The sequence below is a fragment of the Helianthus annuus genome, chromosome 10, assembly GCF_002127325.2.
Source record: "Helianthus annuus cultivar XRQ/B chromosome 10, HanXRQr2.0-SUNRISE, whole genome shotgun sequence".
Lineage (NCBI taxonomy): Eukaryota > Viridiplantae > Streptophyta > Magnoliopsida > Asterales > Asteraceae > Helianthus > Helianthus annuus.
The window spans coordinates 40,272,404-40,286,182 of NC_035442.2; the positions used below are offsets into that span (position 1 = coordinate 40,272,404).

The 13,779-nt window shown below is 44.5% G+C and overlaps 1 protein-coding gene across 1 annotated transcript; it reads right to left on the reverse strand.

The window, feature by feature from the left end:
- Positions 1 to 12,944: 12,944 nt before the first annotated feature.
- Positions 12,945 to 13,535, reverse strand: LOC110881017 (protein NODULATION SIGNALING PATHWAY 2-like). The gene has a single exon (XM_022129405.1). It carries the CDS (start codon positions 13,533 to 13,535, stop codon positions 12,945 to 12,947), a length of 591 nt encoding a protein of 196 aa, XP_021985097.1.
- Between the last annotated feature and the right edge of the window lie 244 nt (positions 13,536 to 13,779).

The following is a 13,779-nucleotide window of genomic DNA, read 5'->3' on the forward strand; positions in this document are numbered from 1 at the left end:
GCTTCAAATCCCTCATGTCCGGTTCACAACCACAGAGGGTGCGTAAACAACTTCTTCAACAAAAAGGAGGGGAATGTACGTGCACGCACATCAGCAACCCTGACTCCTGATCCTTCAAGAGCCACATCCGAGCAACACACTAGTTTCAAGCAAGTATGGGGTTACAAAACCGCAGACACTCATGAGTCGCTGCGGACACACCAATAGCTCCGCAAATGGTTGCTACGGAAGAGCCACAGCTAAGTCATCACACAGATGAACGAAGCTACTTCAAGGAAAGCTCCTCGGCATTGGAGCGTGAAGGAAAGTGGCTAAGGAACAGATGCGAACGAGATTCCCACTCACCTAAAGAGGTCTCGTCGAACAACAAGCGACCGAACAGCGGTAACAAGTCTGCTTATGACTTTGTTAACCTACTTGTAAGACGGATAGAATAAACAATGGTGGGCATGACCATGCCTATGACCATGTTTATTTGACCATTATCCAGATTCACATTGTTCGACCAAACATTGGCAACAATGACGCAAGTATCCAACATTGTTCAGCCAACCGTGGCCAACAATGTCAAGCAACGAGGTAACCGCAAAGGACGTGCGGTTACTTGAGAGCTAAATTGGAAGAACATGAACACCCCACAAAAGGGATCATCATTACATGTCCAATTACTACTGAAGACCACTCTCTTCTTCATTCACCACCTCAAAGGTTGGTTCGAAGTTTGTGCACATCTTCAACCACCATCTCAGAGGTTGGTTCGAAGTTTGTGCACACCCCTAGCAAGATCTCAAAGGTTGGTTCGACACACCAACAGGTGGCACCCAACCCGAGGCTGAGAATTTCGCATCAGACGAAACATTCTCACTGGTACTGAAGAGGCGTCACATGACCCTTCCAGATCTCCAGCTTGATTTACGAAGAGCAAAGACCATCTACATGGCCTAGAATCTTCTCCAGACTCCAAACTACCTTCTAGACACCATAGTCCAGTACTCCTCCCACATGCAACTTGCATATGGTAGCAACACTAGACTGGGGGGACTTGAAGGGGTATTGTCACACCCCCAAAATCCACACGCGGAGTATCACCGCTTGGGAGCGTGACTGACCAGGATCAAGCCATCAATCATATCAAACATAGCATTTAATAATAATAAAAGTAGTTAAGGTAGTTCATCATGACATGATTGATGTTTCAAAACCAAACATTGTTTAAGTAGCGGAAGCATAGTAATGTAATCTCAAAATAGTTATAAGTTCAGATATTGTTCATGATCCATATCCCACAACGACCTGCTCCTCCCTGTGCAAGCTCCATAAAGTACCTAAGGTCCTGCAAGGCATGCAGCAAATAATCAACAAACTAGTTGAGCGAGTTCACAGAAAGTAAGTTCGTATCAGTAATGCGTAAGTTCATCTAGTGGGGGCTTCCCATACATGTATATACTATTGGTGAGGGATTCTCAAAATTATCCTGAACAATGGGGGATTCCCATTATGGTACTTACTAGACTAGTGCAACCATGTGTTCTTCATAAAACGAGAACAGGAATACGTACTGGGTCACGTAGGCTTTACGTGACGTGCCCTTCCCCGAGGACAGTGGTACGCGTGGGGGCTACGTAGGCTTTACGCAGCGTGTCCTTCCGACCCGGAAGACAGTAGATGGTATTGGGTTACGTAGGCTTTACGTAACGTGTCCTCCCGACCCGGGAGACAAATGGAAGTTACTGGGTTACGTAGGCTTTACGTAACGTGTCCTGACTATCCTGAGGACGATGGTCTATAGTCTAGTGATTGCGTAAGTACGAGAAGTCATATCATATCAACATTCCAACCCAATTCCCAACCCGGGAATCCCATGCCTTGGCTGTGTGAACTCACCTTGGTTTGCTCGGCAGATACACAAAGAGTACAGGTAGCAAGTAAATGGTCAACCACGTCCTATCACGGTTTATACAAGTCAGGTTTTGACTTCACGTAATGCACGTATAAAACATACAAGTTAACATGTTTCGAGCACTTATAAAACAGGGTAACACTTAGCAGTCAAGAGCATAACTTGTGTGTTCTAATCTCGGCCCAACATAACCCGGCCCAATTATATACCACATATTAGACTTGTGCGATCCAATGTCTAAGCCCAAAAGATAATCAGCCCAATTACCTACTACCAAATAACATATCGGCCCAACCAGATAAGCAGTCCAAAAACATACAGTCATAAGTCCAAATTATTTGGCCCAACTGATTGGGCTCGTGACAGGCAGGGTCCAATACAGTGTACGTGCATAACCGGTCTCGAGTCGCAACCAACGATCTCGAGTCGCAACAGGGGGTTACGAGTCGCAACGAGAGGTTTCGAGTCGCAAGGGATGGTCTCGGCTCGTCATGGTCTGGTTACGAGTCGTAACGGGACTCGCAACCATGGTTTCGGCTTGTGCTGTTGTGGTCTCGAGTGGCAATCCGGACTCGCAACCTCGGTCCCGTGTTGTGCTGCTTGTGCGATCAGTAAACAAATCCCGTGATTCATGCTATCAGTTACAACAGCTAACAATTTCCAAGTTTTACACAATCAATCCCAATTAATCGGTTTCCTTGTTTATCAAATCAATTAACACAATCCCTACAATTCGGTTAACCAACTATAGATCAAACAAGGCAATTTCATCAAGAACTCTTATGAACCCTAATCCATATCAACATGAACAACATTATAGCATTCATACGGATCAATCATATCATCCAAGTATATCATTCGAGTTCAACACATCTCAGCCGATTACATTTATTCCATCCTAATCATGACGCAATAACATAATCAATCCTAGTAACCATACATGTGAGCCGATTAACAATCATTCAGTTTCATATATCAACAATCCGATTATTATTGCAAAACACATATAAGTCGATTAGCTATAACACATCATCAAACAACAACAACAACTAACACTTAATCATACTAACCGAATTGGAGAAGGAACAAGGATGATCCGGATGAGAATGATCTTCGGTTGTAAGGGTGTGTGTGACGTCGGGTTCCAAGCAAACAAGAGAGAGAGCCAAAAGTTGTCTAGGGTTTTGTGTGTTTTCTTGTGTTCAGTGACAAATGAGAGAACAAAACCCCTTACGGGTGTTTTACTCGCTAAGGAGAAGTGGGCCGAACCCACTAATGGGTTGCCCATGTTCCGAGTACAAGAGGTGCGGCCCAATTTGGGCTTGTGCGGTCGGATGGTGTTGTGTGGTTCGGATTGGGCTTGATTAATACACACATAATAAACACACATATTAAACATAGCACATATCAAAATAATCATTCGCTTAGTAAGTCAAGTTCATATAGTCATAACATGTTCATAAACGTTACACAAAGATAGGTCTAAAGTTCGAGTTGTCACATTATCCCCAACTAATTGGAAATTTCGTCCCGAAATTTGATATGCACTCACTGAGGAAGCTAGGTAAGTTATAACGTTCACTGGTTTTCCTGGGGTGTCACATCCTCCCCACGTTGATCTGGAATTTCGTCCCGAAATTCCGAAGTAGTAGCTTCATCCTCAGCAGTGGTTGCATTGGTTCCGAATAACTGGGGGTACTTTTCTGTCATCCTGTCTTCGCGTTCCCAGGTGTACTCTGGGCCACGTTTGGAGTTCCAACGTACTCGAACAAGAGGGATTCTCTTGCTTTTGAGGACCTTCACATCCAGGTCCGTGATTTCTACTGGTTCCTCGACGAACTGCAACCGCTCGTCGATAGTGAGTTCCTTAAATGGAATGATGAGGGTTTCATCTGATAGGCATTTCTTTAGGTTCGATACATGAAAGACATTGTGAACTGCCCCGAGTTCAGCTGGTAGGTTTAGCTTGTATGCTACTTTGCCAATCTTTTCTATGATTTCGAACGGTCCGACGTACCGCGGATTTAGTTTGCCCCGTTTGCCAAAACGTACCACACCCTTCCAGGGTGAGACTTTTAATAAAACCCGGTCCCCGACCTGAAATTCCAATGGCTTTCTACGCTTGTCCGCGTAGGCTTTCTAACGGTCGCGTGCTGCCGCCATGCGTTGTCTTATTTGTGCAATCTTTTCTGTGGCGTCCACTACGATCTCTGGACCCGTAATCTGACTATCCCCCACCTCTGCCCAACAGAGAGGTGACCGGCATTTACGTCCGTACAATGCCTCGAATGGAGCGGCTTGTATGCTGGTGTGATAACTATTATTATACGAGAACTCCACCAAAGGGAGGTGCTTTTCCCAGCCGTTGCCGAAATCGATAACGCATGCCCGAAGCATGTCTTCGAGAGTTTGGATCGTACGCTCAGACTGCCCATCCGTCTGAGGGTGATATGCTGTGCTCATGTCTAATCGTGAGCCGAAAGATTTATGCATCGCTTGCCATAGCTCTGACGTGAATCGTGCATCGCGATCCGAAATGATGGACGTGGGCACTCCGTGCCTCGAAACAACTTCTTTAAGATAAACGTCTGCGAGAGTGGAGAACTTATCCGTTTCCTTTATAAGTAGGAAGTGTGCAGACTTGGTGAGTCGATCCACGATCACCCATATGGTATCATTCCCACGCTGGGATCTAGGTAGGCCTGTAACGAAATCCATGGAAATTTCTTCCCATTTCCATTGAGGTATCTTAGGCTGCTGAAGTAGGCCAACTGGTTTCTGATATTCAACCTTGACTCTCGCACAGGTCAAGCACTTTCCAACGTACGTAGCAATGTGGGCCTTCATACTAGGCCACCAATAAGTAGTGCTGATGTCGTGGTACATTTTGTCCGACCCTGGATGTACCGAGTAGCGAGACTTGTGTGCTTCGTCCATCACAAGTTCGCGTAGACCGCCATAAAGTGGGACCCAAATACGCCCCGTTACATAGTAGGCGCCGTCTGCCTTCCGTTCCATTCGTTGTCGTGAGCCGCGTAAGGCTTCAGCTTTGACATTTTCTGGTTTCAATGCTTCTACCTGAGCATTTCGTATCTGTGTAGGGAGGCTAGACTGAATCGTAAGCTGTAGCGCTCGCACGCGCCGTGGCAAAGTGTCTTTCCGACTGTGGGCATCAGCCACAACATTGGCTTTGCCTGGATGGTACTTGATGGCGCATTCGTAATCGTTCAGTAGTTCAACCCATCGTCGTTGACGCATGTTCAAATCCTTCTGCTTAAGAATATGCTCGAGACTCCTGTGATCGGTGTAAATCGTGCACCTGGTACCGTACAGGTAGTGTCGCCATATCTTAAGCGCGAAAACAACAGCTCCCAGCTCTAAATCGTGCGTCGTGTAGTTCCGTTCATGAATCTTTAGTTGACAAGAGGCGTAGGCAATAACTTTATCCCGCTGCATCAATACACAACCCAGACCCTGTATTGATGCGTCACAATATACTACGAAGTCATCCGTGCCCTCTGGCAATGAGAGAATAGGTGCGCTGCAAAGCCTATCCTTTAGATACTGAAAAGCAGTTTCCTGCGTGTTGCCCCAACGGTAGGTGACACCCTTCTGTGTCAGTAGTGTAAGTGGTTGCGCGATCTTGGAGAAGTCTTTGATAAACCGTCTGTAGTAACCTGCCAAACCCAAGAATTGGCGTATTTCCGTTGGCGTACGCGGTGCAGGCCAGTTTCTGATCGAATCTACCTTGGATGGATCGACATGAATCCCATCCTTGTTCACTACATGGCCTAAGAAGTGGACTTCACGAAGCCAGAAGTCGCATTTTGAAAACTTAGCGTACAGCTGTTCCTTCCGAAGGAGTTCCAAAATAAGGCGAAGATGCTGCTCGTGTTCCTCCTGACTCTTGGAGTAAATCAGGATGTCGTCGATGAATACTATGACAAACTTGTCAAGATAGGGTTTGCACACCCTGTTCATAAGGTCCATAAATACAGCAGGCGCGTTCGTTAACCCGAACGGCATGACAAGAAACTCGTAGTGGCCGTAGCGAGTTCTGAATGCAGTTTTGGAGACGTCCTCATCCCGGACTCTCAGCTGATGGTACCCTGACCTCAAGTCTATCTTGGAATAGTAACTCGACCCTTGCAACTGGTCGAATAAGTCGTCGATGCGCGGAAGAGGATAACGGTTCTTCACTGTCACCTTGTTGAGTTCACGGTAGTCGATGCACATTCTGAACGTACCGTCTTTCTTTCTCACGAATAGTACTGGAGCTCCCCAAGGCGAAGAGCTTGGACGTATGAAGCCCTTTTCCAAGAGCTCTTGCAGCTGTTTTGACAGTTCTTCTAATTCTGATGGAGCTAGACGGTATGGTGCGCGAGCTATGGGTGCTGTTCCTGGAGCGAGCTCGATTTGAAATTCGACCTGACGATGAGGCGGTAAGCCAGGTAAGTCTTCAGGAAACACCTGAGGGTAGTCACGTACAATTGGAATATCTTCCAATTTCTTTTCCTTTGCTGATGCGTCTGTAACGAGTGCCAGAATGGCAGTGTGCCCCTTTCGTAAACATTTCTGCGCCTTTAAGAAAGAGATGATGCCAACCACTGCACCACTCTTGTCGCCTTGTACTTCGAGAGGTTCCTGACCAGAACGAGGAATACGAATTATCTTCTCGCTGCATAAGATCTCTGCCTGATGTTGGGACAACCAATCCATCCCAATCACGACGTCGAAGCTACCCAAAACTATGGGAATGAGATCGATAGAGAAATCTTGACCAGCTAGGATAAGATTACAACCCTGAACTACGTGCGTGGCTTCTAGACTTTTACCGTTAGCTAACTCTACTACATGTTTGGTGGGTAAAAGTGTTGGTGCACGTTTTAGCAGTTGACCCATTTTCACAGACATATAGCTTGTATCCGCACCCGAATCAAACAAAACAGTAACGTAAATATTGTCGAGGAGAAACTTACCCATAACAACGTTGGGATCGTTCACTGCGTCGCCTCGACCTAGCACAAAAGCGCGTCCCCTAGCTTCGTTGCCATTATTGTTGTTGTTCCCACCGTTGTTGTTCCCGTTGCCCTGGTTATTGTTGTTGCGATTCTGGTTCAACTGAGGGCAATCGCGTTTGAAATGACCTTCAGCCCCACACTGGAAACATCCCCGGTTTCCACGCTGTGGCTGCTGTTGCTGCTGTGGGTTCTGTGGAGCTGGTTGTTGCGGTTGCTGGTTCTGGTTTGCAGGACGTGGGCTCCTACAGTCTTTGGCCTCGTGCCCCATCTTGAGACACCTTTGGCAACGACCCTTGCTGCATGGGCCGCTATGGTGCCTGTTGCAATTGTGACACTTGGGGTGAAATCCCTGATATCTTCCCCGTCTATGACCACCAGAGGATTGCTGACTAGGACTCTGGTAGTGGTCAGTCTTCTGTTGCTGAGCTTGGGACTGAACAGATGCTGAACCTTTACTGGAATCTCCATCCCACTTTCTTTTGTTGTCGCTAGTAGTAGCAGGAGTAGCTGAAGGAGTGACTGTAGCAGTAGCGTTGACACGCTTAGGCAGTTTGTTCTGATCCACTGCCTGGTCGGTGATGCGATAAGCGAGGCGTTGAATTTCCTGGATGTTGTCAAGATTAGCCGAGGTAACATGGCTCTGGATTTCTGGTGCCAACCCCTTGAGATACATCTCGATGCGCTTGTATGGAGGGTCCACCATAGTTGGGCACAGTACGGCCAGCTCATTCGACCGTTTAGTATACGCTTCGATCTCCGATCCAACCATTTTCAAATTATACAGCTCGTCTTCCAACTTGTGAATATCTTCACGTGTACAATACTCCCTCTTGATAAGTTCCTTAAAATCGTTCCAGGGTGTGGCGTTAGCAGCTGCCAACCCCAGAATTTGCACCTGCGCATTCCACCAGGTTAGCGCGATTCCTTCCAAGGTGCCAGTTGCATACTTAACCTTGCGAGCCTCAGGGCACTCGCACATTTCGAAGACTGACTCTAGCTTTTCAAACCAGTGGAGGAGTCCCACTGCCCCCTCTGTGCCACTGAAGGTACTTGGACGACAGTCCATGAAGTTCTTAAAGGTGCAAACTTGCTGCGCTGGTTGACCTGCTTGAGCAGCTGCAAGTGCCGCAGCAACTTGAGCTTGAACGAGAGCCTCTAGCTGGGCTTGAGTCATGTTGATTCGTCCAGACATGATCTTCATTGTAAAAGTAGCATATGTAAGAATGGTTCGCGAATAGGGCGATGACAGGAAAGAGTAAGCACGTAGGGATTCTCGTGCTATAGTATCATGTGTATCTAAGAGTAATGCGAGCAAAGTTCTAAGCAGTTCTAGCATACAGGCAATAAACATAAACCTTATTACCTAGGATGTCGAGTCTTGCACGTGGAGCGAAGCGTCGTTGTGGATCGTTGAGAGCACTGTTCTGGTTATAGTCTGGTTTTAATAAAAACGTTTTCCCATATTAAAACCAAGTTCTCTATAACCAATGGCTCTGATCCCAATCTGTCACACCCCCAAAATCCACACGCGGAGTATCACCGCTTGGGAGCGTGACTGACCAGGATCAAGCCATCAATCATATCAAACATAGCATTTAATAATAATAAAAGTAGTTAAGGTAGTTCATCATGACATGATTGATGTTTCAAAACCAAACATTGTTTAAGTAGCGGAAGCATAGTAATGTAATCTCAAAATAGTTATAAGTTCAGATATTGTTCATGATCCATATCCCACAACGACCTGCTCCTCCCTGTGCAAGCTCCATAAAGTACCTAAGGTCCTGCAAGGCATGCAGCAAATAATCAACAAACTAGTTGAGCGAGTTCACAGAAAGTAAGTTCGTATCAGTAATGCGTAAGTTCATCTAGTGGGGGCTTCCCATACATGTATATACTATTGGTGAGGGATTCTCACAATTATCCTGAACAATGGGGGATTCCCATTATGGTACTTACTAGACTAGTGCAACCATGTGTTCTTCATAAACCGAGAACAGGAATACGTACTGGGTCACGTAGGCTTTACGTGATGTGCCCTTCCCCGAGGACAGTGGTACGCGTGGGGGCTACGTAGGCTTTACGCAGCGTGTCCTTCCGACCCGGAAGACAGTAGATGGTATTGGGTTACGTAGGCTTTACGTAACTTGTCCTCCCGACCCGGGAGACAAATGGAAGTTACTGGGTTACGTAGGCTTTACGTAACGTGTCCTGACTATCCTGAGGACGATGGTCTATAGTCTAGTGATTGCGTAAGTACGAGAAGTCATATCATATCAACATTCCAACCCAATTCCCAACCCGGGAATCCCATGCCTTGGCTGTGTGAACTCACCTTGGTTTGCTCGGCAGATACACAAAGAGTACAGGTAGCAAGTAAATGGTCAACCACGTCCTATCACGGTTTATACAAGTCAGGTTTTGACTTCACGTAATGCACGTATAAAACATACAAGTTAACATGTTTCGAGCACTTATAAAACAGGGTAACACTTAGCAGTCAAGAGCATAACTTGTGTGTTCTAATCTCGGCCCAACATAACCCGGCCCAATTATATACCACATATTAGACTTGTGCGATCCAATGTCTAAGCCCAAAAGACAATCAGCCCAATTACATACTACCAAATAACATATCGGCCCAACCAGATAAGCAGTCCAAAAACATACAGTCATAAGTCCAAATTATTTGGCCCAACTGATTGGGCTCGTGACAGGCAGGGTCCAATACAGTGTACGTGCATAACCGGTCTCGAGTCGCAACCAGCGATCTCGAGTCGCAACAGGGGGTTACGAGTCGCAACGAGAGGTTTCGAGTCGCAAGGGATGGTCTCGGCTCGTCATGGTCTGGTTACGAGTCGTAACGGGACTCGCAACCATGGTTTCGGCTTGTGCTGTTGTGGTCTCGAGTCGCAATCCAGACTCGCAACCTCGGTCCCGTGTTGTCCTGCTTGTGCGATCAGTAAACAAATCCCGTGATTCATGCTATCAGTTACAACAGCTATCAATTTCCAAGTTTTACACAATCAATCCCAATTAATCGGTTTCCTTGTTTATCAAATCAATTAACACAATCCCTACAATTCGGTTAACCAACTATAGATCAAACAAGGCAATTTCATCAAGAACTCTTATGAACCCTAATCCATATCAACATGAACAACATTATAGCATTCATACGGATCAATCATATCATCCAAGTATATCATTCGAGTTCAACACATCTCAGCCGATTACATCTATTCCATCCTAATCATGACGCAATAACATAATCAATCCTAGTAACCATACATGTGAGCCGATTAACAATCATTCAGTTTCATATATCAACAATCCGATTATTATTGCAAAACACATATAAGTCGATTAGCTATAACACATCATCAAACAACAACAACAACTAACACTTAATCATACTAACCGAATTGGAGAAGGAACAAGGATGATCCGGATGAGAATGATCTTCGGTTGTAAGGGTGTGTGTGCCGTCGGGTTCCAAGCAAACAAGAGAGAGAGCCAAAAGTTGTCTGGGGTTTTGTGTGTTTTCTTGTGTTCAGTGACAAATGAGAGAACAAAACCCCTTACGGGTGTTTTACTCGCTAAGGAGAAGTGGGCCGAACCCACTAATGGGTTGCCCATGTTCCGAGTACAAGAGGTGCGGCCCAATTTGGGCTTGTGCGGTCGGATGGTGTTGTGTGGTTCGGATTGGGCTTGATTAATACACACATAATAAACACACATATTAAACATAGCACATATCAAAATAATCATTCGCTTAGTAAGTCAAGTTCATATAGTCATAACATGTTCATAAACGTTACACAAAGATAGGTCTAAAGTTCGAGTTGTCACAGGTATGGTCCCAGATCTCGCGTCAGCATCGACAGCGAGTGACCATTACCCATATCAAAACCCCCACTAGCTAACAACCTACCTGTGTCCTTGCGGGAACGCGCAGACACAGTGGTTGAATCCAATCTGCCCAATGATAGAGGAGGACTTACCTGGAATATGAGAACGGTATAGTGATGCGGCATGGCACCGCATCTGGTGTATGAAAACGGAAGCGTTCACAGTGATGCAGCCCAGCACCGCATCCAGTGAACGCTTCTATCAATACAAGGGAGCTGGATAACAGCAACAATCACCACGGATGACGATGCGGCTTGGCACTGCATCTCGCGTATTTATTGATCAAAGAGTGAGACGCGGGAACATCTACAGTTACCGCAAATAGCGATGCGGCCCGCACCGCATCCTGTGCACTCAGCAAGTGGGACTGACACCACAGAGCAAGTAGCACCAATGGCAGCCGCCTGTCAGGTCTACGTAAGCGACAGACTGACGTGGCATCACCTCCACAGCCGACATGCCTGACACACCTGCAAAGATGCAGCATGCCGCAAGTCTATCCATCCACCTCCTCCTTCACTCCTCGGCTATAAATACCAACCCCAAACCAGGTTTGAGGTATCTCTTCACAACTCTCTCACTACTACTACTATCATACTTTGCTTCCCAAGCAGACTATTGATTCTCACGCCGGAGAGTGGTAACAAGGAGCACCCCCCACCCCATCCTCCTTGTTACGAGTCACGGTTTGTTTCCTTGTGCAGGAGATCAACCGACAGGCGATCCGCTAGCGATCCTCGAGAGGAAGGGATTAACCCTTCTTGATGAGACCAATGTGTTAACCCTGCCCGTTTAACTATTGTTTCATCAATCAGCAGTTGTAGGTCAGCAGTTTGTATGATCAGTAGATAGGAGGTTAGCAGATGTTGAAACCACTTTCAAGGGGAGAGACTTGCATGCATAACATCTGCTTATTCTGGATCCACTTCTCTGATCCAGTTTTGGCTTTAATTATCTGTTCCTTTGGCAGGGTTCAATCCCAACATGATCAAAGCATTGGATTACAATAATTGGATATTAAATACGATTATAAGAGAATACGAGTTCCCATAAATAGAATATAAGACAAACTATCTAAATAAGGGAGATTCTAAAAAGCAAGGCGTTACATCTGAAACCTGGAAATCATAATTCAATCAGTAGTATGAAAATTCTAATTAGAAACTAATCTAAAACTTCTAAAACTACACAAACTATACACAGAAAAGAGATGTATTTTACAATACATCAATGCAGAAACAATATCCAATTACTTTTATCCGTGGAGCTTTTATCTCCTAGGCAGCTTACTGATTCAGTTTACAAAAAAATAAAAAAAATCATGCTAAATTATTTGCAGCCAAATAGTGGTGTTGATGCACGTACAACCTACCTTCCACTTCCATTTACTAAAGCAATCCGGAGGACCTCCTTAAGTGATCATTTATTGCCAAAAGACCCAAAATTCTTATTTCAAATAGTAGTTATGTTAGGGCGCCAATTGGGTTGAAAAATGGAGGACTTACCCATTTCATGTAGTTGGTAACAATAAGGGCCACTTTTGTAATCTGTCATTAGTGTAAAATCCTAACTTTAAATACCAACTATAGTAACTGATTCTATACAATAACTGATTCTGTACTTGATCTAAGAATCAATGGAAATATACTCACGAATGATTAGGGTTACCTTTTCTGTCAATTTCTCTCTTGTTTGTATTGTACCAATTGTGTCCCTAACAATTTGGAGTTGGATTTACGATTTGTGAACCACATTTCATCTGTTTCTACACACTTTCTCACCTTTTGTGAATTGCACGTGCTAACACTTGTTTCTTGTTAAAGTTCCATTTTCAAATTTGTTGGAGTGGTTAGAAGCAATTTAATACAGTTGTGTTGATTATAAATATGTTTGTATTCTCTATTCGATTAGATTTTGTATTGGCAACAAAACTGGAGTAGGTGATGAAATGCACAATACTAGATCTTAAGTTTAATCTTTGTATGCCTTGATCATATCAAATTATCTTATTTTTTGTAGTAAGAATCCATATTTACAAGGAAAATATACACTCATAAACAATAAATAGTTTTTGTACAAGTCTCTATATTCTAAGTATCAAATTCTGAATCTTAATTTGTATACACCCAAGCAGAAACTTTCACAAGTGGAATTCCTCTCCATTCCAATACCATTACATTTCCATTCTCTTCTTCAATCCTGATTCCATATGGACTCTCCCCTTCCTTTACCAATTCCCTTGCTTCATTCCAGTTTTCTTTACTCATCCTTACTCTTATTAACTTGAGAACCTCTTGGAAACCAGTGTCTTCCCTTTGCTCTTTCCACTTTTGAAACCAAGATTTTGATGATACAAAAGGTTCAAGAAAAGGGGTCTCTATAGCTATTCTTGCTTCATTGAGATAATCAGGAAAACCGCTTTCTATTGATTCATATAACGCTTTGTAATGTGCCAACTTGTTGTCGGAAAACAAAGGAAAATAAAAAAAGTTCCCGGTTCTTTCACCTTCCTCACCATCTCCAAAGGTTATAATCCCTTCGTTTTCTTCTAAAACAAGTTTTGCTACTTTTAGAAAGTCGGTAACTTGATTTGGTTTTCTTGTCCTTCCCATATGTGGAAGACCAACCATACAATTAAACACCAAAAATTCTTTCCCAAATGTTCTTCCCTCTATCAACTTCACCAATTGGCCCATCTCCATCTCTTGTACCTTTAATTTAGACCAAAAGTTCTTGCAAAGGTGCCACCTTGTTTGATGAAATTGTAAATCTCGATCTTGATCAAGTTTGATGGTTGTTATGATCAATGATTTCTTCATTTGTGCTATGGCTTCCATGTGTTGATGCATGGGATGTCTGTTGACTACGTCTACGTGAAGTCTTAGGTCAAGATAGGTCAACAGAGGGTCTAGATAGTCAAAATCATGTTTAATTGTAATAGGTTCG